Raw genomic sequence first — 22,362 nt, forward strand, 5'->3', positions numbered from 1 at the left:
CTTTCCCCTTCTTCCATCCTTCTCTTTCGTCATTCCATTCCTCCTCCTTCTTCTTCCTTGTCCCACTGACTCCTCCTTCCCCATCCTTCTTTATTCCTTCTTTATTCCTGCTTTTCCTTCTTCATCCTCCTCCTTCCATCCTCTCTTCCTCCTCCCCCCTTCCTCTTCCTTTTTTCTTCCTCCTCCCTCCATCATTCCATCTTCTTCCCTTTTACCTTCTTCCTTCCACCTCATTCTTCCTACTCTTTCCTTCTTCCCTCTGTCCTTCCCATTTTTCCTTCTTCCTCCTTCACTTTCCTCCTTCCATCTCCTTCCTCCTCATCCCTAATTCTTCATCCTCTTCCTCCTTTTTCATTGTTCCTCCTTCACCTTCATCCTGATCTTTTTCTGCTTCCCTCCTCCTCCTCTGCCCCTGCTGATTAACGGTAATTAATTGGGGGCGCGGGCATTGCACTGAGCCCTGGGATGCCCCCCCCCGGCCCTTCCTCTTTCCTGGCTCTTCCCAACCGCTGGAATGCTGGAACCCGCCTCCCCCGCCGCTGGAATGCGGGGCCCCCCCCGCGGCGGCTCTGGCCCTACAAAGGGGGGTTTGTCCTGGCCGGGGCGGGGCAGGGCAGGGGGAAGGGCCCCAAGGACTGCGAGGACCCCAGGGGCTGGGAGAAGGGCACCCTGACAATTTCCACTGGGAGGGGCGCCCGATCAGGCCCCCCAGTCCCTTCTATACAGCCCAAAACCCTCAAAGCCAAATCCTCTTCCTGCACCCCAAAAAGCCCCTCCCCAGTTCCCCTCCTGAACCCCAATTCCCCCCCTGCAACCCAAAATGCCCCCGCTTCAATAAGCGCCACCCCAACGCCTCCCAAAACCCCCTGTACCCTCATTCCAGCCTCCCCAATTCCTCCCCTTGAAACGAGCTCCCCACAGGAGCATTCTGAGGCAAGGATTTGGGGTTCCTGCACTCCCCTGGGGAGCCCATTCAGGGCTTGTGTGGGGTCCCTCGAGCCCCTCCGAACCTACATCCCCTGCCCTGAGTTTGGGGGTTGCAGGGGCTGAGGATCCATCCCCTTTCCCACCGAATTTGGGGATCCCGTGGGGGAGTCTCAGCCTCCCCCTTGTCCTCGACTTTAGGGGTCCCCATGGGGTGGGTCACACCCCTCTTTTCCCCCCGAGCTTGGGAGTTCCTGGTTAACGGGGGGGCGGTGGGAGGAGGAGGATGAAGAGGGCGGGGACAGGGCCAGGAAGGTCCCGGAGGGGCTCGGGGGGAATTTTGGGGGATCCTGGAAGGGAGAAAGGGGGAAACTGAGGCAGCGTCAGCAGGGGGAGATGTCACCCCGTGCGTGCCCTCCCTGTGTCCCTCTCCTTTTCTCCCCTGTGATCCTCCCGGTGTCCCCTGCCTGTGTCCCCCCTGTGTCCGTGTCCCCGCCGTGTCACCCCGCCGTGTCTGCCCCCTGCGTCTCCTCTGTGCGTTGCCCGTGTCCCCTCCTTGTCTCCCTTATGATCCTCCCGGTGTCCCCTCCCCGTGGCCACACGTATCGTTCCCGTGTCGTCCCCCCCGTGTCCCCCCCGTGTCCGTGTCCCCCCCCCCGGCACGGGAAGCGGCTCCGGGCTCGCGGAAACGGCCCCTCCCCGCGCGCCTTCGGCCACGGAGCCGCTCGCGGGACCCACGGGGAGTCCCGAGCCTTCGCGGGAGCGCCGGGAACCCCCCGAGGCCCCCGTGGAGCCCCTCCATGAAGCCCCCCGGGGCCATGGGGACGCTGCTGCGCGCGCTCGGCCGCCGCGATGGCCCCGACACGGTAGGACCGGGGGGAGGTCCCTGTGTGGGTGGGGGTCCCTCGTGGGGTGCGGGAAAGGGGAGCTGGGTTCGGGGGGAGAAGCGGCGGGGCCCCCCCTGTGGCGTCCCCGCGGGTTCCCCCGCGGTCCGCTCCAGCCGCCCCCTTCCCACGCGTGACGCTGGGTGGCCGGGGGTGGAAAGTCGCGTCTGACCCTCCCTCCGCTCCCCCCACCCCGATATTTTCCCACGCTCACTCCTCGCCCCCACTTTCCCTTTTCCCCATTTTCCCACTTTTTCCCTTTTTTCCCCACGCCCCTTCCTCTCCGTCCCACGCCCCCCCCGCTCCTTCCCTCCGTTGTCCCCCTCCCCCCGCACACACTCCCACGCCCCTCCCCCTCCGTGGGAACGGCGGGTGGTCCCAGGGGGGGACATTTCCTGGGCTTGTCCCTGCTCCGCTTCCTGCGGGACTCGATGTCCGTGGCCGGGGGCCAGAGGGGCCAGGGGTGACACGGGGGGGACACGCGGGACGACACGGGGAGGAACACGGGGAGGGAGACGAGGGGGCACTGGGAGACGCGGGTGGCACATGAGCGACCCGGGAGGGACACGGGGGACACGGGAGAGAGAGTGGGGTTGACGCGGGAGTGAGAAGGAATCACGGGAGGGATAAGCGGAGGGAGTCGGGGGGACACGAAGGACATGGAGGGCGTTACTTGGGAGACACGGGGGTGGCATTGGGGGTGACATGAGTGGAACAGGGAGGTGACGCAAGGATAACATGAGGGGACACGAGTGGGACCCGGGAGGGGATACAAGGGACGCAGGAAAGGACGGGGGAGGGACATGGGGGAACACTGGGGGTGACAAGAGGGCGACATGATACGGACACATGCGGGGACACGTGTGGCGTCCTGGAGGGAACACGGGTGGCAAGGAGGGGACACAAGAGGTCTCGGGCGGGACACGAAGGGAGAGTCGGGGAAGACATGGAGAGCTCTGTGAGAAGTCATGGAGAGAACCGGGGGGGCACAAGGAGGAACATGGGTGACACCGAGGGGACAAGGGGGTGACAGTGTGGGGACACGTGAGGGTGCCAGAGGAGGACGGGGGGTATGCAGTGGGGCGGCATGAGGGGACACGGAGGTGACACGATGGGAATTGGGAGGGACAAGGGGCGGCACACAGGGGAGAGATCACCGAGGGGACCCGGGGAGAGCACGGGAGGTTCACAAAAGAGACAGCATGGGGTGACACGGGGGACATGGCAGGTGACGTCGGGGACAATATGGGAGGGACACAGATGGGACATGGGGGCGTCATAGGGGTGACACAGCAGTGACGCGCGAAGTCATGGGAGTGACACGGGGGGGACACGGGGAACATGCGGTGACCCCCCCTCCCCGTGTCCCCCCAGCCGCGGCCGTCAGCACCCGCCTCCCACACGTTCCGAGAGCGGAGCCTGCACCGGGGGGGAGCCTGTGGGGGCTGCGGGACCGCCCTGGGACCCCACGGGCTCGTGTGCAGAGGTGACACCCCCGGGACACGCTGCGGGGGCTGGACGGGGGAATGGGGTGGGGGGGATAATGGGGACAGTGGGGTCGGGACTGGAAGGTTACTGGGGCCAGTGGAGGGGTACTGGGAAGTTACTGGGGGCGCTGGGAGGGCACTGGAAGGTTACTAGGAGCATTGGGGGCTTACTTGGATGTTTACTGGGGGCGTTGAGTTTACTGGAGTATTTACTGGAGGAAGTGAGGGGTTATTGGGGATACCGGGAGGTTACTGAGGGCAGCGGGAGGATACTGGGGAGGGAGTACTGGGGGCCTGGGGGGTGCTGATGTCTCCGTTGTCCCTCTCCAGTTTGCAAAGTCGCCGCCCACAAGAGATGTGAGAGCAAGGTACGACGGGAGGCGGGGGCGTCAGCCGAGGGCGGAGGGCCCATTTGGGGCGGGGGTCCCATTTGGGATGACCCCTGTGTCCTCATTCAGGTGACGTCACCGTGCCAACCTCTGCCCCCGCCTGAGCTGGTGAGTGTGGGAGGTCGCCACCTCCCCAAACCCCCCGGGCAGGAACCGAGACCCTTCAAATCCCCCTCGAGACCCCCAACCCCCTCAGGCACGATCTGAAACCCCCGAAGCATCCCCAGGCAGGACCCCCTGAACTCCCCTCGGGACCCCCAAACTCTCGGGGCAGGATCAGGGACCCCACGGAAGGGGTAAACCCCCCCCCAAGCCCCCCAAACAGGAGATGGGATTCTCCCTGGGGAGCCCCAAACACCCTTGTCAGGATCCGGCACCCTCGATATTCTCCCTGGACCCTGAACTCCCCAAATCCCCCTTGGGACCCCAAAACCCTCCCGGGCAGGACCCTGCCTCCTCCCCGGTGGTCGGGCTCCCCCAGACCTCGCTGTGCCCCTCCAGAGGCGGAACACGGCCCCGGTGCGGCGTAGTGAACGCGTGGTGAGAACCCCGAACCCCCCGGAACCCCCAAAACCCCCTCGACTCCCTGACCCCCCCGTGACCCCTAACCTCCTCCCGGTATCCCCAGCCCTCCTCCCGGGAACCCCCTAAACGCCTCTGCTGGAGCCCGAAAACCCCCCTGACCCTCCGCAGGTGTTGGGGACTCCTCGACCTCCTCTGACACCCCTGACACCGCCGTGACTCTGCTGTGTTTTGGGGACCCCTCTGAAACCCCCCTTGGTCCCCCCCTTGCCCCTCCCAACCCTCCTCACATTTTGGAGACCTCCCTGACCCTTGACCCCACGGCCTTGTTATGGGGACACCCCCTGTCTCCCCCAAACCTCCTTGATTCCCTCGACCCCACCCTGCTTTGGGGACTACCCTGACCCCCTCCTTTGCTTCCCCGTCTTGGTCCCACTTGAACGCCCAACCCCCATGTTTGGGGACACCCCTTAACTCGGCCTATGTTTTGGGTCCCGCCGACCCCATTTTGCCCCCTCCTCGTTTTTGGGGCACCCCCGCGACCCCCCAGGGCTCCTCGCTGGACAGCGTTCCCCAGCGGAGCACCCTGCCCAGGTACGGGGGATTTGGAGGTGCTGGGGGATCTCAGGGATGTGGGCGGGAGGAGGAATTTGGGGGAGATCCCAAGAGGTTTTGGGGTGCTGGGGGAACTCGGGGAGGGTTGGGGGGTTGAGGGGGGCGTTAGAGTGCTGAGAGAGTCCCGGAGGCTCAAATTCTCTCCATTGGGTTCTGGGGGTGCCGCCCCCAGTTCTCAGTCCCTCCTTTCCCCCAGGACTCCTCGCGCCCCCAGCCCCGAGGTCTCCCCGTTCCCCGCCCTGGACCTGACGTTCGTGACCGAGCGGATCCTGAGCGTGGGGGTCCCGGGGAGCGGCGAGGGGGGTCCCGGGAAGCACCTGCGGCACCTGGCGAAGCTCCTGGGGGCGCGGCACGGCCCCAACTACACTGTGAGGGCAATGAGGGCAACTGGAGGGGTCCGGGAGGGCTGTGGAGGGCACTGGGGGGGCTGTTGGGAGCACTGGGGGAGGTCGAGGGGGGCTGCGGGGGCCACTGGGCGGGGGACAAGACACGAGGGACGGACCCGGGGGTGGCGGGGGGCTGGGATGTTGGGGGTTCCAGGGGTGGGCTGGGGGTCCGAGGGCAGTTTCGGGGTCGCCTCGGGGGGTCCGGGCTCTCCCCGACCCCCCCCGTGCCCCCCCAGATTTTCAACCTGTCCGGGAAGCGCCGCGACCTCACGCGCCTGAACCCCAAAGTGAGGGGGGATCCGGGAGTATCTTGGGGGTAGGAGGGTCCCCCCGGGAGATTCGGGGCGTCCTGGAACATGCGGGGCTCTCGGAGGGGTCCCGGGGATGGGTCTCGCGGGTTTGGGAGATCCTCCGCTCGGTTTTGGGGGTCCGGGGGCAGGTCCCGCGGGGCTGGGAGGGTGCCGGGGGATGGGGGGAGTTGTCCTGGGGGTTGCGGGAGTCTCAGGGGGTGCGGGGGTTCCTGGGGGGGTCCCTGCGGGGTTGGGAGTGTCTCGGGAAGGGATGTCCTGGGGAGGGTGAGGGTTCCGGGGGCATCCCGAGAGGTTTGGGGTCCCCCCGCGGTGTTTGGGGTTCCGGTTCTGAGGTCCCCCCCAGGTGTTGGATTTCGGGTGGCCGGAGCTTCTTGCCCCCCCTCTGGAGCTGCTCTGCTCCGTCTGTAAAGCGCTCGAAGGGTGTCTGGGGGGGCACCCGCGCAACGTGGCCGTGCTGCTCTGCAAGGTGGCGTGGCCGGGGAGGGTTGGGAGCCTCTGGGGGCGCTTTCCGTGGAGTTTGGGGGCTGGGGACAATGGGAGGAGTCTGCGGGGCAATTGGGCGGGCACTGGGTGGTACTGGGGGGCAGGGAGGGGCACTGGTGAGGGCACCGGAGAGGGTACTGGGGGTTACTGGGATGCACTCGGGGCTATGGGGGGCACTGGGTGGTACTGGGGGTGTCAGTGGGGGTGTCAGTGGGGGTGACACCGAGAAGCACTGGGGGGTACTCGGGGATGTGGGGGGGCACTGGGTGGTACTGGGGAGGCTCTGGGTGACATCCGGGGGTCCCTCGGAGATATGAAATGGTACGGGGGGATACTGGGGGGTACTGAGAGTCCTCACCCGTCCCCCCACCCTCCCCCAGGGCAGCAAGGCCCCGGTCGGGGTGGTAGTGGGGGCATTTCTGCACTACAGCGACGTGTGGGGCAGGTGAGGGGGTACCGGGGGTCTTTGGGGGATCGGAGGGATTAAGGGGGGGGGGCTTGGAGGGTTTACGGGGGTTATTGGGGGGGCTGGGGGGGATTTATAGGAGGTTGTGGAAGGTTGGGGGGCAGAGTGGGGGGGTCAAAAGGAGAATTCTCACCTTCAGAGGTGGCCCAGAGGGGTCAGGGGTGGGGAAGCTGTGGGGAGGCTGAGGGGGGTCATGGGGGGTTTAAGGGGGTCATGGGGAGGACTTGGGCTATGGAGAAATTAAGGGGGGCTTGGGGGAGTCTTAGGGGTCCCGGGGAGTCGCGGGGGCTTTGGGGGTACCCTGACCCCCACTTTTGGCCCCCCAGCCCCGAGCAGGAGCTGAACGCGCTGAGTATGAGGAGGTTCTGCGAGGAGAAATTGGGGGACGTCCTGCAGCCCTCCCAGCGCAGGTTGGGGGGTTTAAGGGGGACGGGTCCCGGGTGGCTTTAGAGGTCCTAGGGACTGTGGTGAGGTTATGGGGTCTGGGGGGAGGGGGTGTCAGGGGAGGTCATGACGGGATTTGGGGGAGTTGGGGTGTTTTGGGGGTGATTTTGGGGAATGGTTTTTGGGGGTTGTTTTAGGGTTATTTTTGGAGTGTTTCTTAGGGCGATTTTTGGGTGGTTTTGGAGTGATTTTTTGGGATGCTTTTAGGGTATTCTAGGAGTAACTTTTGGTGTGGGTTTAGGGTGGTTTCTGGGATGGTTTTGGGGTGATTCTTAGGGGTGTTTTGGGGTGGTTTTGAGGTGATTTTTGGTGTGGTTTCAGTTGGTGTTTGGGATCATTTTGAGGGGATTTTTGGAGTGTTTTTGGGGCGATTTGGGGTTCCACTCATGCCCCCACCCAGGTACACAGAGGATTTTGGGGCACTGCTCTCGGGGCGACTCCGCCTGAACAGCTCCCCCCAGTTCCTGCACCACGTCCTGCTGCCCCCCCTGCCCGCCTACGACCCCCCTGATGGTCAGTTTGGGGTGGGGGGATACCCCAGCAACCCCCCAGGGCCCCCCAGTGATATCCCCGTATCTCCCCCAAGGTTGCCGCCCCTTCCTCAAGATCTACCAATCACTGCAGCTCGTCTACACCTCGGGGGTCTAGTGAGTAACACCCTTCCCCACCCCAAATCTGACCTCCCCTGCACCTCGGGAGGTCCCCGGGGCCTCCCAAACCTCACTCCCTCCTGCTGTGCCTGTTGGGGGCGTCCCGGCCCCTCCCCCAAATCTCACATTCCCCACTGTGCCCATTGAGGGGTCCCGGGGCACTCCCAAAGTTTACAACCCCACCCCCCAAACCTGCATGTCAGAATGCGAACCTCGACCCCCCCTTTGGAGGGGTCCAGGGGCTCCCTCCGATTTTCCCAAGTGCTCTCCAGGTGCTGGGGTTTCAGGGAGTACCCCTAATCTTGACACCCCCCCCCAAAACTGACTGCCCCAAGCCTGCTCCCCAAACTTTAACCCCCCCAAAATGCTCCCCCTTTCTTCTCCCAGCAGCGCCCCCCCCTCGCAGTCGCTCTGTGTCACCCTGGAACCGGCGCTGCTGCTCAAGGGGGACGTGATGGTGAGGGAGGGGAATCGGAGGACGAGGGGGGAGGCCGGGGGGTTCTCAGAGGGTCGTGGGGCGGCTCGCGGGTGGCGTGCGGGGAAGGCACGACCCCCCCTACCCTTTGTGTGTGTGGCTCCCCCCAACTCACCTGTCCGTGTTCCCCCAGGTGCGCTGTTACCACCACCGGCGGGGGGGGCGCGAGGCGGTTTTTGGGGTTCAGTTCCACACGGGGACCCTGCGCGGACCCCGCCTGAGGCTGCGCCGGGACGAGCTCGACCTGGCCTGGCAAGGTGGGGGCGCGGGGGAGTGCGAGGGGCTGGAGATCAGAGGGAGCTGGGACAACTGCGGGCTCTGGATGGCTTCGGGTTTTGAGGGGGCACGAGAGGACGGGGAGAGTTTGGGGATGCTTAGGGGGCTGGGGTGGGGTTGTGGGGAGAGTCCTGGGGTGACTCGGAGGGTGCCAGGAGAGGGGACACAGGGGGATTTGGGGGCACAGATTACGGGGACATGCCCCAGTTCCCCTGTGCCCCCCCCCCAGACGAGAACAAGGAGGGCAGACCTGGGGGAATCTGGGCGTGCAGAGGCAGATGAGAGCTGGGAATGGGCGATTGGGGGGATACAGGGGGATTTGGGGATGCAGATTATGGGGACGCCCCCCGCCCGGCCAAACCGCCCGTCATGCCTTTCCAGACCAGCGCTTCCCCCCTGACGCCACCGTCGAGTTCATCTTCTCCTCAGGCCCCGAGAGGGTCGAAGGTGAGTTTTGGGGGGCGGAGACGCCCGGGGATACCCCGCCGGGCTCCCTTTTCACTGCCCACCCCTCCTTCCCTCCTCCCCCAAGGCTGGGTCCCCCCACGCGGCCCCCCCGCCTCCCCCATCGATTACGGGGTGCAAGACCCCGCAGTTCGGCGTGACTCCTACGATGGGCACTGGGACAGCCCCGAGGGTAAGAGGGGGTCGGTGGGGTCCCCAAGGCATGGGGGGCGGAAAAGGGACCCCATAGCCTGGGGTTTGGGGCACTCGGGGCGGGTCTCAGGGTGCTGGAGGGTGTTGGGGTGACCTGGAGTGTCAGGGGTGGCTGGGGCGATTTGAGGGGCTGAGGGTGTTCGGGGGTTTCAGGGAAGCCCCGCGATATGGGAGGGTGGGGATTTGGGGGAGGCCTGGAGAAAATTCGAGGAACTGGGGGAGCACGGGGGGCTTTGGGGGGCGATATGGGCGTACGGGAGGGGTCCCCCATGGCCTGAAGGGGATGGGGGAGGAGACAGGGGGTCCCGGGGTGTTCTGGGTTGGGTTTTGGGGATGCAGGGAGAGGGGTTTTGACAGCCCTTTCCCCTCCCCCAGAGCTCTCCCACACTTGGGGGCCCCTGGATGGGAGCCCCTATGCCCGCGTGCAGAAGAAGGGGGGACCCTCCCCACCCGGGGGGGACTCTGACTCTCCGCCCCCACCTGGAGCCCCCCATGGCCGCCCCCCACCCCCCACGGCTGCTGAGCGTCGGGAGTTGGAGCAGCTGCTTGGGGGGTTCGGGGTACAGGGGGGCCGCAAGACCCCCGGCCCAGGGGAGGAGCCCCCTGACACACCTGAACCGCTCAGGACCCCCACAGTCTATGGGACCCCCGAACCACTCGGGACCTCAGCACCCTACAGGAATCCCACATCCTACAGGACCCCAATATCCCTTGGAACCCCGATATCCCACTGCACCCCCACATTCCATGAGACCCCGATATCCCATAAGAGCTCCCCCTCCCAGGGGACCCCCACTTTCCATGGGACCCCTGCTCCCCACAGCCCCCTCACATCCTGCGGGACCCTAACACCCCACAGCTTCCCCACATCCTATGGGGCCCCCAGGTCCCAGGGGTCCCCCACACCCTATGACACCCCAAAACCCTACGGGACCCTGGTGCCCCACGTGACCCTGACACTCCATGCCCCCCCAGCATCCCAGGGGTCCCCAACTTCCTATGGGACGCCAGCACCCCGTGGCTCCCCAGTATCTCCCGGGACTCCAACACTCCACGGGGTCACAGCACCCTATGGGACCCCAATATCCCACAGGACCCCAATATCTCGGGGGTCCCCGACATTCCATGGCACCTCACTATCCCAGAACACCTTGTTGCCCAATAGCACCCCAGTATCCCAGGGGACCTTGATATTCCAGGGGTCACCAATACCCTACAGCCCCCCAGCTGGGACCCCAACATCCCTGGAGACCCCAACACCATATGGGACCCCAACATCCCAGGGTTCCCCATCACCCTATGGGACCCCACCATCTCATGGATCCCCAGCATCCCAGGGCCCTCACACTCCCCATAGCCCCCCACCAGCCCAGAAGTCCCCAACATCCTATAGCCCTCCAATATCCCACAGCACTGCAGTAATCCATGAGACCCTGACACCCTATGGGACAGCTATATCCCAGGAGACCTCAGCCCCCCACAGCCCCCCGACATCCTACAGCCCCCCAAAGCCCCATGGTGCTCCAGTATCCCCTGGGGTCCCAATCTCCCACATCACCCCAATATCCGAGGCACTCCCAGCCCCCCACGGGACCCTGATTTCCCATGACCCCCCGGCATCCTGCAGCCCCCCAGTAGCCCACGGGACCCCCTCACTTCACAGCCCCCCAGCATCCCATGGGATCCAGATATCCCACAGCCCCATTGCACCTCACAGCCTCCCAGTATCCCACAGTCCCTCGAGCCCTTGGGCCCCCCTCACCCCCTGGGTCCCCCCATGCCCCCCACTGTGCCGACGAGCCAGCCTGGCCTCCCCCCGGGACTCCCCAAAACGAGGGGTGCAGCGCTCGCTGTCTGAGGGGTTCCCCCCGTGGGGGGGCTACGGGCGCCCAGTCGCGGGGGGGTACCTGCTTTTGGGAGGGCTCTCGCCCCTCTGCCCCTGTCAGGACTGCCAGGGCTGGGGGGGCGTCTCCCCGCTCCCCACCCGCCCAATTTATGGCAGGCATGGCTGGGAGGGACCCCCCGCGCCCACTCTGGAGCCCCCAAGTTGCCCCCATTGCGGCCGCCCCGGGTTGGGGCTGGAGCGGGGACACCCGCCTGGAAAAGGGGGCTACGATCCCCCCGCCATGGGGGAGCCCCAGGAGCCAACAGGTAAAGATGGGAGGGCAAAAGGATTAATGGGGGTCCTGGGCGGTATTAGGGACATGGAGGAGATGTAAAAGGGCTGTGGGGGCTTCTTGGGGGTGTTGTGGGGCATTGAAGGGGCTATTGGGAGGTCCTAGGGGGGGATCTGTGGGAGGTAAAAGGGTTCATGGAGGGGGTCTGGAATGGTGATGGGCGGATTGAGGGGGGTCTAAAGGGGTTGGGGGTGCTTCTGGGGAGGGTTCGTGGCCACAGAGGGGCTGGGGGCGCCTTGGGGGAGCTGAGGCATAAACTGAGGGAGATTCGGGGGAGTTTGGCGGGTTTAAAGGGGTTCTTGGGGGAACCGGGGGGTGTTGAGGAGAGGCAGGGGGCAAAGGAGCCACTGGAGGGAGGTTTTTGGAGGCCCCCTTAAAAAGAACTTCTGGGGGTCGAACTCCCCTCTCTCTGTGACCCCAGGGCGACGCAGTCCCATTGAGGGGATCCCCTGGCCGGACGCCCCACGCGCCCTCCCCGAGTCTCCCCGGGCCCCCTCCCCCGGCAGCGGCACCCCCGGGTCCCCCCCGCCCCCGCAACCGCCCCTGCCCGAGAAGCGACATCCCCCGGCCCCGGGGGGACCCCGGGACCCCTCCTCACCCCAGCGCAGCCCGGGGGGGGCCCAGGGACACCCCTCGGCTGGGGCGGGGCCGGGCGGGACCCCTCCCGGTGGCACCTTCGCGCAAGACACGACCAAGTTCTGGTACAAACCGGGGCTGTCCCGGGAGGAAGGTACGGGGGGGGTGGGGGGAACGGGGCGCTGGGGACGCCCGGGGGATTGGGGGGGGGGGGTGCATGGGGGCCAGAAACTCCTAGGGGGTTTTGGAAGGGATGGAGTTTGGGGCGTCTTGGGGGGTTATTAGGGCGTATGGAGGGGCTGGGGGGGTGTTTGAGTGGGATCAGGGGAACATAGAGGGGGGTCAGTGAGGGGGCGGTCGGTGGGGCTGTTGGGGGCTGGGGGGGAGAACGGTGGGGGTCGGGGCGGGATTTATGGCGGGAGTCCCGGGTGAGGTCTGTGGGTGGCGGGAGTCAGTGGGGTCTCCCCGTGCGCCCCCTCCCCTCCGTGTGACCCCCGCGTGCCCCCCAGCCGTGTCCCTGCTCAAGGCGGCCCCTCCCGGCTCGTTCCTCGTCCGCCGCAGCAGCAGCTTTCCAGGGGCGTTCGGGCTCGCCCTCAGGGTGGGGGTCCCGCCCCCCCGCGCCACCGCCAGAGCGGGTATGAACCCTCCCAAATCTCTCCCGACCCCCACAGACCTCTCCAGTTCCATAAACATCCCCGGCATGCCCCAGATCCACCTCCCCCGCTATGGAATATTTGGGGGCCGGGGGGGCGGGGGTCTCGGGCATCTCCCAGCTTTCTGACACCCCCAACACCCCAGGGACCCCTGAAAATCACCCCAGATTCCCCAGCAGCAGCCGCCAAAACCACCCCTAGACCATCCCCATGCAGTGTTTGGGGTCGTGGGGAGGGGGGGTGTGCATAGTTGGGGGGCGGGGTCTGCCAGGTGTGGCTGGACACCTTCGACACACCAAGAACCCTCCCAGATCCCCCCCATGGACACCCTCAAATGCCCCATAGGCATCGGGGGGTGCTGTGGGGGGTAGGGTGGGGGTCTCAAGCGTCTCCCTGGCGTCTGACTCCCCACGGCCCCCCAGGGGACCCTCAGGAGCAGCTGGTCCGGCACTTCCTGATCGAGACGGGCCCACGAGGGGTCAAAATCCGGGGGTGCCCCGAGGAGCCTTACTTTGGTGAGGGGGGCTCGAGGGGAATCTGGAGGGGTCTCTGAGGGTCTGAGGGGGGAAGTCAGTGGGAGGAGCTATGGGGGTCAGTGGGGTCTCAAGGTGAACTCAGGGCTTACAGGGGTCGGGGGAGGGTTGGGATCCGGGAGAATCTGTGGTGGCTTCGGGGAATCAGCGGGGGTTTTGGGGTGCCCTGACCCCTCTTCTCCACAGGGAGCCTCCCGGCGCTGGTGCTGCAGCACTCGATCACACCCATCTCGCTACCGTGCACCCTCCGCATCCCCCACGCAGGTGGGCACCCCAAAAACTGCGGGAACACCCAAAAACTGTGCGGACAACCCAAAACTCTCATGTGACACCCCCAAAACCCCGCGGGGACACCCCAAAAGAACCTGGGAGCTCCTCCAAAAGCTCCCCAGGGAAACCCCCAAAATCCAAGAAGGAAGACCTCAAAAACAGCGGTGACACCCCAAAATCCCCACGGGGACATTCCTGAACACCTGCTGAGGCACCCCAAAATCTCAAGGATACCCCAAAATCGCAAAATCCCAATACCATGGGAGCTCCTAAAACCGTGGGAATCCACAAAATTGCGGGGACACTCCTAAACGGTGGGGACCCCCCCAGAAAGCAGATGGAACCCCCCAGACACTCCTCCAGCCCCCTAAATCCCCCCCGAATTCCCCCAACCCCCTAGTTTCCCCTGCCAGAGAGTTCTGGACAGTTCCTGGTGGGGCACGGGGTAGTCCCGGCTGCCCCCCCCCAACCTTGTGCCCTCCTTCCCCAGAGCTGCAGGAGGGGGCCCCGGACCCCCCTGGACCCCCCAATGTCAGCACGGCCGGAGCCCTCCTGAGGCAGGGGGCAGGTGGGACTGGGGGTACTGGGGCAACTGGGCACACTGGGGCAAATGGGATTTGGGATACTGGAGTGTACCAGGGGCACTGGGGGTGGTACTGGGGATACTGGAGTGGGGGGCACTGGGATGGGGGGGAGTTACTGGGGTGGTGCAGGCACTGAAATTGGGTCACTTGTGTGGGGTTGGCATCCGGACTGGGAGCACTGCGGGAGCTGGTCCCGATTTTGGGGAGGCTGTGCCAGTTTTGGGCAGCTTCCTCCCCACTGACCCTCCAGCCTGCTCTGTGCTGTTCCTGGGCTCGGTGGGAACCGAGGCCCTGACTGGGCCCCAGGCTGTGGCCAAGGCCGTGGGGTCCCTTCTGGAGGGGATTGCGAGTGCAGGGGGGTCTTCCCAGCCCCCCTCCAGCCCCGTGCACTTCAAGGTGTCAACACAGGGGATCACCCTGACGGACCGGCAGCGCAAGTGAGGGACCCCCAAACCCCCAAGCCAAGAAACCCTCCAAACCCAGACCCCTCTAACCCCCCCCAATCACCCCTGTCCCCCAACCCTCCCCAAACCACCCAACCCCTACATCCAGAGCTCTTCAAACCAAAATCCCCTCGAACACCGACCCTCTAAATAAACCCACCAATACCACCAGTTCCTCAAAATCTCCCAACCCCCAAACACCAACACCTCAAACCCTCTCAAATGCCCCCAAACCCCCACCCCCTGAACCACCAACCCACTAAACCCCTAATCCTCCAAGCAACTGATCCCCCAAACCTCGACATCTCCCAAGACCAACCCTGACCTTCTCCCCAAACCCCTCGGCGCCCACCGACCCTGGCCCAGAAACCTGCCCTGCCCCCCCCCCCCTCCCCCCGCCAAACCCCACCCCTCACCTGTGCCCACCGCCCCCAGGCTCTTTTTCCGCCGGCACTACCCTGTGAGCAGCATCACCCACTGCGGCACTGACCCCCAGGACCGCAGGTGAGGGGAGGGCACACAGAGGGCACAGGGGGACCCCCAATCACCCAAACCCTCCCAGACCTCCCAACGCCTTTAACCCCCCAGGTGGATGAACCCCGACGGGACCGCAGCCAGGTACATGGAGAGACCCCCAGAACTGAATCCCCCAGAAAGGAGGGCAGCACAGATCTGACTCTGGCCTTGCCCCTTCCTCCCTGCTGGCCCCCCCAGGATTTTCGGGTTCGTGGCCAAGCAGGCAGGAGCACCTGGGGGGGGCAACGCATGTCACATGTTTGCGGAGCTGGACCCCGAGCAGCCAGCGAGGGCCATAGTTACCTTCGTCACCAAAGTCCTGCTGGGAACGCGGAACTGAGAGACCCCAGGGACCTCCCCGGGACCCCAGAAACCATCTGGGGACTACCAAAGTCCCCCGAGGCAGGGATCCTCAGGGGCACCCTCAAAACCCAGTGGGACTCCCCCCGCATCTCCACCAAGGTCCTGCTGGGGACACAACCTTGAGGGACCCCCAGAACCCCCTGGGACCTCCAAAAATGTCTGGGGATGCCCAAAACCCCCAGTCCACCATTCCAAGGGGCGGACAGAGGGACACACATAACCAAACCCCTTGCCATAATCATCACCATCACCAAGGTCCTGAACACCCCCAAACCCCCCCAAGGCTTCCCCAAAACCATCCCTGGACCTCCCAAACACTCCTCGACACCCCCGATTTGGGGAGAGCACAAGGGGATGCCCATAATCACCCTCACCACCATCTTCATCACCAAAGTCCTACTGGATTTCTCCCCAAACTCCCTGCAAGACCCCTCCCCCAACATCTCAAAAACACTCTCCAGACCCTCCCACCCCCTCTTGGAGGCCCCCCAAAACCTACTGCACCCCCTGAACTGCCCTCTCAAGAGAGGGGGGCTGGTAGAAAAGGGGGCACAGGGACACCCCTGCTATCTGGGGGTTCCTGGGAGAACCCAAATAAATCCAGATTTATTTTGGTGTAAGAAATGGGTTTATTTGATGAGGGGGGGCATGGGGACACCCCCTCATGTGCAAACGTCAAAGGGGACCCCAAAACCAGCCCAGCCCCCACCAAAGAACTGGGGGTCTGGGGGGTCCCACGGGATTGGAAGGGCCGGGTTACATTCATGAAGGGGGGAACCCCTAATTCTGCCCCCTGGAGCCCCACAAGAATGTGAAGCGCTGGAAGAGATGGCGGGGCACAGGTGTGATCTGGGGGGGGCACTGGAGAGTCAGTGGAGTGGAAGGGGTTGGGGTGACTGGAGAGAGTCAAAAGGGTGATTTGGGGGGTTCTGGGGGGTGCACAAGATTCACCAGTGGTGGAAGGGACAGGACTGAGACCCCCCAAAGCCACCTGAAGCAGTCATTGGGATAACTGGGGGGGGGCAGGATTGAGTCCCCCAAAAACATGGGGGTGGGGCAGGAATGGGCCCCCCAAAAATATGGTGGAGGCCATGGTTGAGACCCCCAAAAACCACCTTGGGGGGCAAGTACACAGTGGTGTACTTTTGAGAGGCCAATGGAGGGATTAAATTAGGGGACCCCCCCTCAAAGAGTCCCCAAAGGGCAAAATTATGGGGGGGGGGGACAGGAGTGAAACCCCAAATACCACCTTGGGGGGGGGCCTCCATTGTTGTGCAAACACCCTACAGTGCACTGGGAGAGCCCAGGGTGGGTCCAGGAGCACCAGAGGGTTTCAGGTTTTGGGAGTCCCACGCTGGCCCCCCCTTTATCCGCTCAGGGGGTGCAGGTCCACCTTGACCCTCTCGCCAGTGCTGAGCATCCCCACGGTGGGGAAGAGACCCCCAGGGGGGACCCCAACCTCCCTACGCCCCACGACTGTCCCGTTCCGCGTGAAGAACACCTGGGGGGCACAAATTGGGAGGGTCACCCCTATATTAGGAGGGGGCCAGGGAAACCCCATCACCCCCAAAAAAACAGAGGTACAGGGGGGAATAAGGCAAGGAAAGATGAGACAAAAGTGGGGTGAAGGGGGAATTTTGGGGAGAGTTTTTGAGGGTGCACAAAGACATGCTGGGGGTCACTCCAAACTATAAGGGGATGGCGGGAAGAAGCCAATCTCCACAAAAGTGGGGGCAAAGAGGTGAGTCACGGTAAATAGAAGCCAGTGGGGGTTGTGGGGAGATTTTGGGGTGATGGAGGGTCCAGGGGTGGGGCACAAATACATGTGGGGATCATAGACAAACGGGGGTTCATCCTAAAATATGAGTGGGGGTGGGACATCCCCCAACCTCCCAAAATCCAGCTGCTGGAGCCCCCAGACTGATTCAAAAGGATCCCAGTGGAGGACAAAGAAGAATTTTGGGGTGGAGGAGTTTTTCAGGGTACCGTTTTTTTTTCTGGTGAGGTGTCCCCACCCTTACCACGACTTTCCTGCCTTCCTGCTCCATGTCCTCCCCATCCTCTTCTTCCTCCTCCTCTTCCTCTTCCTCCTCATCCTCCTCCTCCTCCAGGTACATCACATTGCGCACCTTCACCTTCACCTCAGGGGGCTCCGAGGCATCATCGCTGTCACCTGGGACAGGGAAAAGGGTGAAGGACCCTCCCCAGGGCCCGCCCAGACTTTGGGGGTCCCAGCTCCACGATACCTTCGCTGTCCCGGCCGTAATCCCGAGGGAACATGATCCCACAGCCCATCACGTCGCCCTTGTAGCAGCGGGGGCCAAAGGGATCCCCCACCCCGCTGCCATGGAACAGCTTTCCGTCATCTGGGGGGAGACCCCGAATTAGAAGGATCCCCCAGTTCATGGGGGAAACCCCCAGAAACCCTCCATGGCGGTGCACCCCAAAAAAAGGAAGAGAAAGGGGCAAAAGGTAGAGAAGGAGGAGGGGGAAACGGAGAAGGCGACAACTGGGGATGGAGGGGTGCACAAAGGGACCCTCAAATCAGGAGGGACTCCTCAGGTCATGAGGGGGACCCCTCCCATGGAAGTGCACCCCAAAAAAAGGAGGGAAATAGGCCTGAGAAAAGTGGAAGGAAGAAGAGGACAAAGGGCATGAAAGGGCAACGGGGGAGAAAGGAGGGAAAAGGGGGGAAAAGGGAGAGGCCATGGGGACCCCCCCAAGGGGCTGGAAGCCACCCCTCAGACTCTCAGTGGGAGTGCACCCCAAAAAACAAGGAGGAAACTGGGTTGGGAAAGGAAGAGAATGAAGGAAAAAAAAATGGAGGAAGGGAGAAGGGAAGAGGGAGGGGTCATGGGGATCCCTCAAGTTAAGGGGGACCCCCAAGGTCATGGGGGAGATCCCCAGACCCTCATTATAGGGCTGCAACCCAAAATAGGGGGTAAAAATGGGAAAGGGATTTTCAGGGGGAGAAAGAATAGAAGGAGGTCCCACTATTGGGGTCCTGCGTTTGGGAGGGGGGGGGGTCCCGCCCATTTTGGGGGTCTCCCCCACTTTTGGGGGGCTCACCCGCATGATAGGCCACCGAGCCCCTGCTCCAGCCGGGGTGACGATTTTTGGGGTAATCCTGGGGGGGCACAGGGGAGGGAGGTGAGGGCAATGTGGGGGGCCCAGCCACCCCAACCCTCTGGGCCCAAATTTTTCCCCCCAAACTCTCATTTTTGACACCTCCCCATCTTTCCATCCAGCCCCGAACCGGTGCAGAGGTCTAGCCCCCTCCCCCCAAACCCGCTCCCCCAAATCTGAGCCCCCTCCCCACCTTCATTGGCCACTCTCAACCCTGAAGGAGGCTCCATCCGCCCTTTACTCCCCCTGTAAGCCCCCGGGCAACCACCCCACTTCCCTGCCCCTCCCAGCTCCGTACTTATCTCCATCCACCCCAGTCCCCCGACTCCAATTCCGAGCCCCCCGCGCACCTTCCTGGCCACGCCCAAGGCGATGTAGCACTTCTCGCCCGGGTCCAGGATCTCCAGCTCGAAGTAGTGGCTGCGGGGGCTGAGCGGCCGCCGGGTCTGGGCCAGCCCCACATCCACGATGCTCTTCCCTTTCCCCACGTATTCCAACACCTGGGGGGGGGCGCGGAGTGGGCTCAGAAAGGGGGGAAAAAGGGGCACCTCCCAATCTGAACCAGCCCCAGATCCGTGAAATTCATCCCCATCTCTACCTAATAACAACACCTGGGTGGGTTTAGGGGGTCCCGGGGGAATCTGGGGGATCACAAAGGCTGAGGGGGGGGCACCGAGGGTCGGGGGGGCACGCACAGGAGATTTCAGCAGCACCCAAGAACCCCCCGAGTCCCAACGTTGCTGCTGTGACCTCCTTTACCCTGCCCCCCTGTCATGGCCCCCCATTTCACCCTCCGCAGGACTGGGGACACCTCTTGTCCCCTCCCCAAAACTGTTCTTACTCGAACTCCCAGGCCCAAATTTTCCCCACCCCATAAATTTTCATAAATTTCTGACCTCTGCACCCAGGGAGGGGGTCCAACCTCTTCCAACAGACTCCCCCCCCTCAGTCCTCATTCTGAGCTCCCTTCTCACTTCCCTGGGCCATCCCCAGTCCTGGCTGAGGCTCCAGCCCCACTTTTTCCCTCTTCCGGCCCCCTGACCCCCCCGAAACCCCCGAGTTTCCGGGTGCTCACGGAGCCGCAGAGCCGCACGTCATGGAGCCTCCCCCACTCCTCCTCCAGGCTGTCCACCAGCATCGCGCCCCCCTCGTCCTCGGGGGGCCCAGGCGGCGGCAGATGCAGCCGAACCTCTTCCCCCAGCGAGTGCAGCCCCACGGCTGGGAACAGCCCCGGAGGCGACAGTGGCACCCCCAGACCCCCCACCTGCAATTAAGGGGAGTCAGGGGGTGCACGGGACTCGGGAACAAGGGCACCCCCCAGGCCCCCCCATTTGGGATTCAGGGAAACACCGAAGTGGGAAGTAGGGAGCTCTGGAGGCTTTGGGGTTTCAGAAGATTTGGAGGTTCCCCCATCACCTGTCCGTTCTTTGTGAAGAGTAGCTGGGGAAGGGGGCAAAAGGAAGCCCTGTTTGGGGGATTCTGGGAGGTTTAGGGGTGCCCAGGTGAATTTTGAGGGTGCTCTGGGGCAGGGTAGGGGTCCCCTCACCCTCTGGCCATTCTTGGTGAAGAAAACCTGGGCTGGGGGGGCCCCGAACGAGCCCCTCTCAACGCCGCAGCCGATCCGGTCCCCAGAACTGCACTTGGAGCCGAACTGGCGCCCCTTGGCCCGGCCACTGTAGAGCCTGGAGCACACCAAAAATGGGGGGCACCCCGAAAATGGGAGGTTCAGAATGGAGAAAGGGTGTCAGTAACGGGGGACCCCAAACCTGGAGCAGACCCCAAATATTGTGACAGGCCCCAGTGCCCCCAGCACCTCCCAGTCCTGTTGCCCCCGCGGCTCCCCCCAATACCCGATGCCCGAGGTCCCAAACCCTCAGTATCCTGACATCCCCCTACTATTCCGGCACCCTGATATCCCAAAGCATCTCATCCTTCATCTCACTGTCCAATATCATGACATCTCACAATATCAAGAAATTCTTTAATTTCATGATAAATTATCCCAACACCTCCCTGCTATCGCGACATTCCCCACTATCCCAACAATCCCCGCCATCCTGGCCCCGCCCCCCGCTATCCTGACACTCACTTTCCATCATCGGCGTGGTAGGCGACAGAGCCGGGCCCCCATCCCGGGGGGTGCTCGAGGCTGTGGCAGTGCGGGACCAGCCCCACGGCGATGGTGCCGCGGACCCCGCTGTCCACGATAGACACCTGGGCACGGGGCGGTGGGGTCAGGGCTCTGGACCCTCCCCGGGACAGCCCGCGCCCCCCGGACCCCCAGGCTCACCTCGAAGTAGTTGCTGTCGCGGGTCAGCGGCCGCGGGGCCACGTAACAGCCGACCTCGCCCGAGGGGCCGCGGTAGCTGCGGGGGGCGGGGAGGGCTGAGAGACCCCAAGCCCCGCCCCCCCCCCCCCCAGATCTGTGGGTGCTTCCAGATCCCGTGGGCACCCCTAGCCCCCGCTCCGTGGGTCCCGCCCCCTCCCCAGCGGGAACCCCCAGCCCCTCCTCTCCTCCTGGATGCCTCCTCCACCTCCTTGCCCGCCCCCCCAGCCACCTCCACGTGCCCCCAGGCCTCCTCCATCCCCTCACGCGCTCCCCGGAGCCCCCCAGCCGCCTTTTACGGTTGCCCCCGGCCCCCCCACCAGGGTACCTGAGGGTGTCCCCGTCCACCAGGATGTGTCGGGCGCGTTCCTGGCAGCGGAGGCCCCGATCCCGGTCCCGGTCCCGGCCCTCCCGCACCTCCCGGATCTCCCGGATCCGGCGGCGCCAGTTCAGGAACCTGAAGTGCAGGTTCAGGTCATCCATGGCGGGGGGGCTCCTGCGGGGAGGCAACGGTGAGACCTCCGAAAGGACGGGGGGCCCGGAACCCACACACCCGAAACTGACACCCCGAATCAGACGTGAACCTCTCCCAAAACCCGGGATCCCCCAAAATTGAGCCCCAAAACCACCCCGACACCCTAAACACACACCTGACGCCCCAAAATTGTCCCCCCAAACGCACCTGAACCCACAAAACTCCCCCCAAAACACAACCAATCCTCCAAATCATACCTGAACCCTTTAAACATACCTAACTCCCCAAAATACACCCGAACTCTCAAAATTAATCCACAAAACACATGCTCCAAAATACACCTAAGCCCCCTAAACACACGACTCCCTAAAATACACGTAACCGCTTAGAACTCATTGGGCCCTCCAAACACACCTGGACCCCCAAAACAAACCTGAACCCAAAAAACCCACTGGCGACCTCCCAAAACTGTCCTCCCAAACACTCACCTGAAACCCCATACACACACCTAACACACCCAAATCACACCTGCGATCCGTCTAAACTGCCACTCAACACACACCTGACCCTCCAAAACCCACACCTGGCACACCCAAATCACACATGCCAGCCCAAAACTGACCCCCAATCCCAACCCTGGCATGCCCCCAACACATCAAGGACTCCCTATTCCGAGGGTCTCCCTTTCCCAGAACCCCCCGAGGCCCCCATTCCCCCCGCACCGCGACCGCTCCCCCACCATGGGACCCCCCAGGCTTCCCGAATTCCCCTCAGGACCCCCAAATCCCTCCCGCATTCCCTTTATCGGAGTCTCCCCGTCCCCCCCGACTCCTCAGGACCCGTCCTAATGTCCTCCCGACGTCCCCACACCGCCCAATCTCCCCAGAGCCCCCCCCCCCCCGGCCCCCCAATGCCCCTTTACCAGGGGTCCCGCCCCCTCCATGGGCCGCGCTCACATCCGGGTCCCGCTCGCTTCCTCCTCCCTGCGCCCGCCCACTGCGCCCCACACACCAATCGGCACCACCTGCGCCACCGACTGACGGTGCCAATTGGAAGCTGAAGCTGAAGAGGGCGGGAGGCGGAGCCTTCCGGGGAATGCGCGTGCGCCACGATCACGTGGCGCTGCGGGCATGGGGACACGAGGCGCAATGGCGCCCCCCGGAGGACACTACAGGCAGTGGGAGCAACTGGGGAGAATTCGGGGGCCAGGAGTTACTGGGGGCACTGGGGGGAAGTGTGAGGAATGGAGGCGGAGTTGGGGGAACTGGGGAGAGTTGGAAAATAGGGGGATGGGGGGCTTTTGGGAGGACTGGGGAGAATTGGAGGATACTGGAGGCACTGAGGGGGCTTA

The 22,362-nt window shown here is 64.0% G+C and overlaps 2 protein-coding genes across 7 annotated transcripts; one reads left to right on the top strand and one right to left on the bottom strand.

Annotated features, from left to right (window-relative positions):
• The first annotated feature begins 1,605 nt into the window (after window positions 1–1,605).
• On the top strand, window positions 1,606–15,708 carry TNS2 (tensin 2). 6 transcript variants are annotated; one of them, XM_086870583.1, is made up of 27 exons: window positions 1,606–1,790; window positions 3,183–3,294; window positions 3,626–3,663; window positions 3,754–3,792; window positions 4,186–4,224; window positions 4,757–4,800; window positions 5,018–5,189; window positions 5,444–5,494; window positions 5,862–5,984; window positions 6,382–6,446; window positions 6,794–6,877; window positions 7,312–7,424; window positions 7,498–7,558; window positions 7,949–8,018; window positions 8,170–8,293; window positions 8,694–8,759; window positions 8,845–8,949; window positions 9,345–11,120; window positions 11,568–11,847; window positions 12,232–12,357; window positions 12,798–12,890; window positions 13,095–13,172; window positions 13,669–13,746; window positions 14,013–14,199; window positions 14,641–14,709; window positions 14,794–14,823; window positions 14,920–15,708. In XM_086870583.1, exons 1-25 carry the CDS (start codon window positions 1,725–1,727, stop codon window positions 14,692–14,694), a joined length of 4,044 nt encoding a protein of 1,347 aa, XP_086726709.1. In that variant the 5' UTR covers window positions 1,606–1,724; the 3' UTR covers window positions 14,695–14,709; window positions 14,794–14,823; window positions 14,920–15,708. The 6 variants fall into 6 exon arrangements, with proteins under 6 accessions (XP_086726709.1, XP_086726704.1, XP_086726705.1 ...); XM_086870578.1 differs by having other exon boundaries at window positions 1,607–1,790; window positions 11,568–11,876; XM_086870579.1 differs by having other exon boundaries at window positions 1,607–1,790; window positions 7,952–8,018; window positions 11,568–11,876.
• On the bottom strand, window positions 15,690–22,213 carry SPRYD3 (SPRY domain containing 3). The gene is made up of 11 exons (XM_086870589.1): window positions 21,934–22,213; window positions 20,865–21,032; window positions 20,501–20,576; window positions 20,300–20,424; window positions 19,757–19,892; window positions 19,286–19,474; window positions 18,561–18,710; window positions 18,154–18,211; window positions 17,331–17,450; window positions 17,106–17,257; window positions 15,690–16,585 (listed from the first exon to the last, which is right to left on the bottom strand). The coding sequence occupies exons 2-11, from the start codon at window positions 21,017–21,019 to the stop codon at window positions 16,451–16,453; spliced, it is 1,296 nt and encodes a 431-aa protein (XP_086726715.1). The 5' UTR covers window positions 21,020–21,032; window positions 21,934–22,213; the 3' UTR covers window positions 15,690–16,450.
• Window positions 22,214–22,362: the final 149 nt, after the last annotated feature.

Source organism: Cyanistes caeruleus, chromosome 32 (genome assembly GCF_971803275.1).
Source record: "Cyanistes caeruleus chromosome 32, bCyaCae1.hap1.1, whole genome shotgun sequence".
Taxonomy (NCBI): Eukaryota; Metazoa; Chordata; class Aves; order Passeriformes; family Paridae; genus Cyanistes; species Cyanistes caeruleus.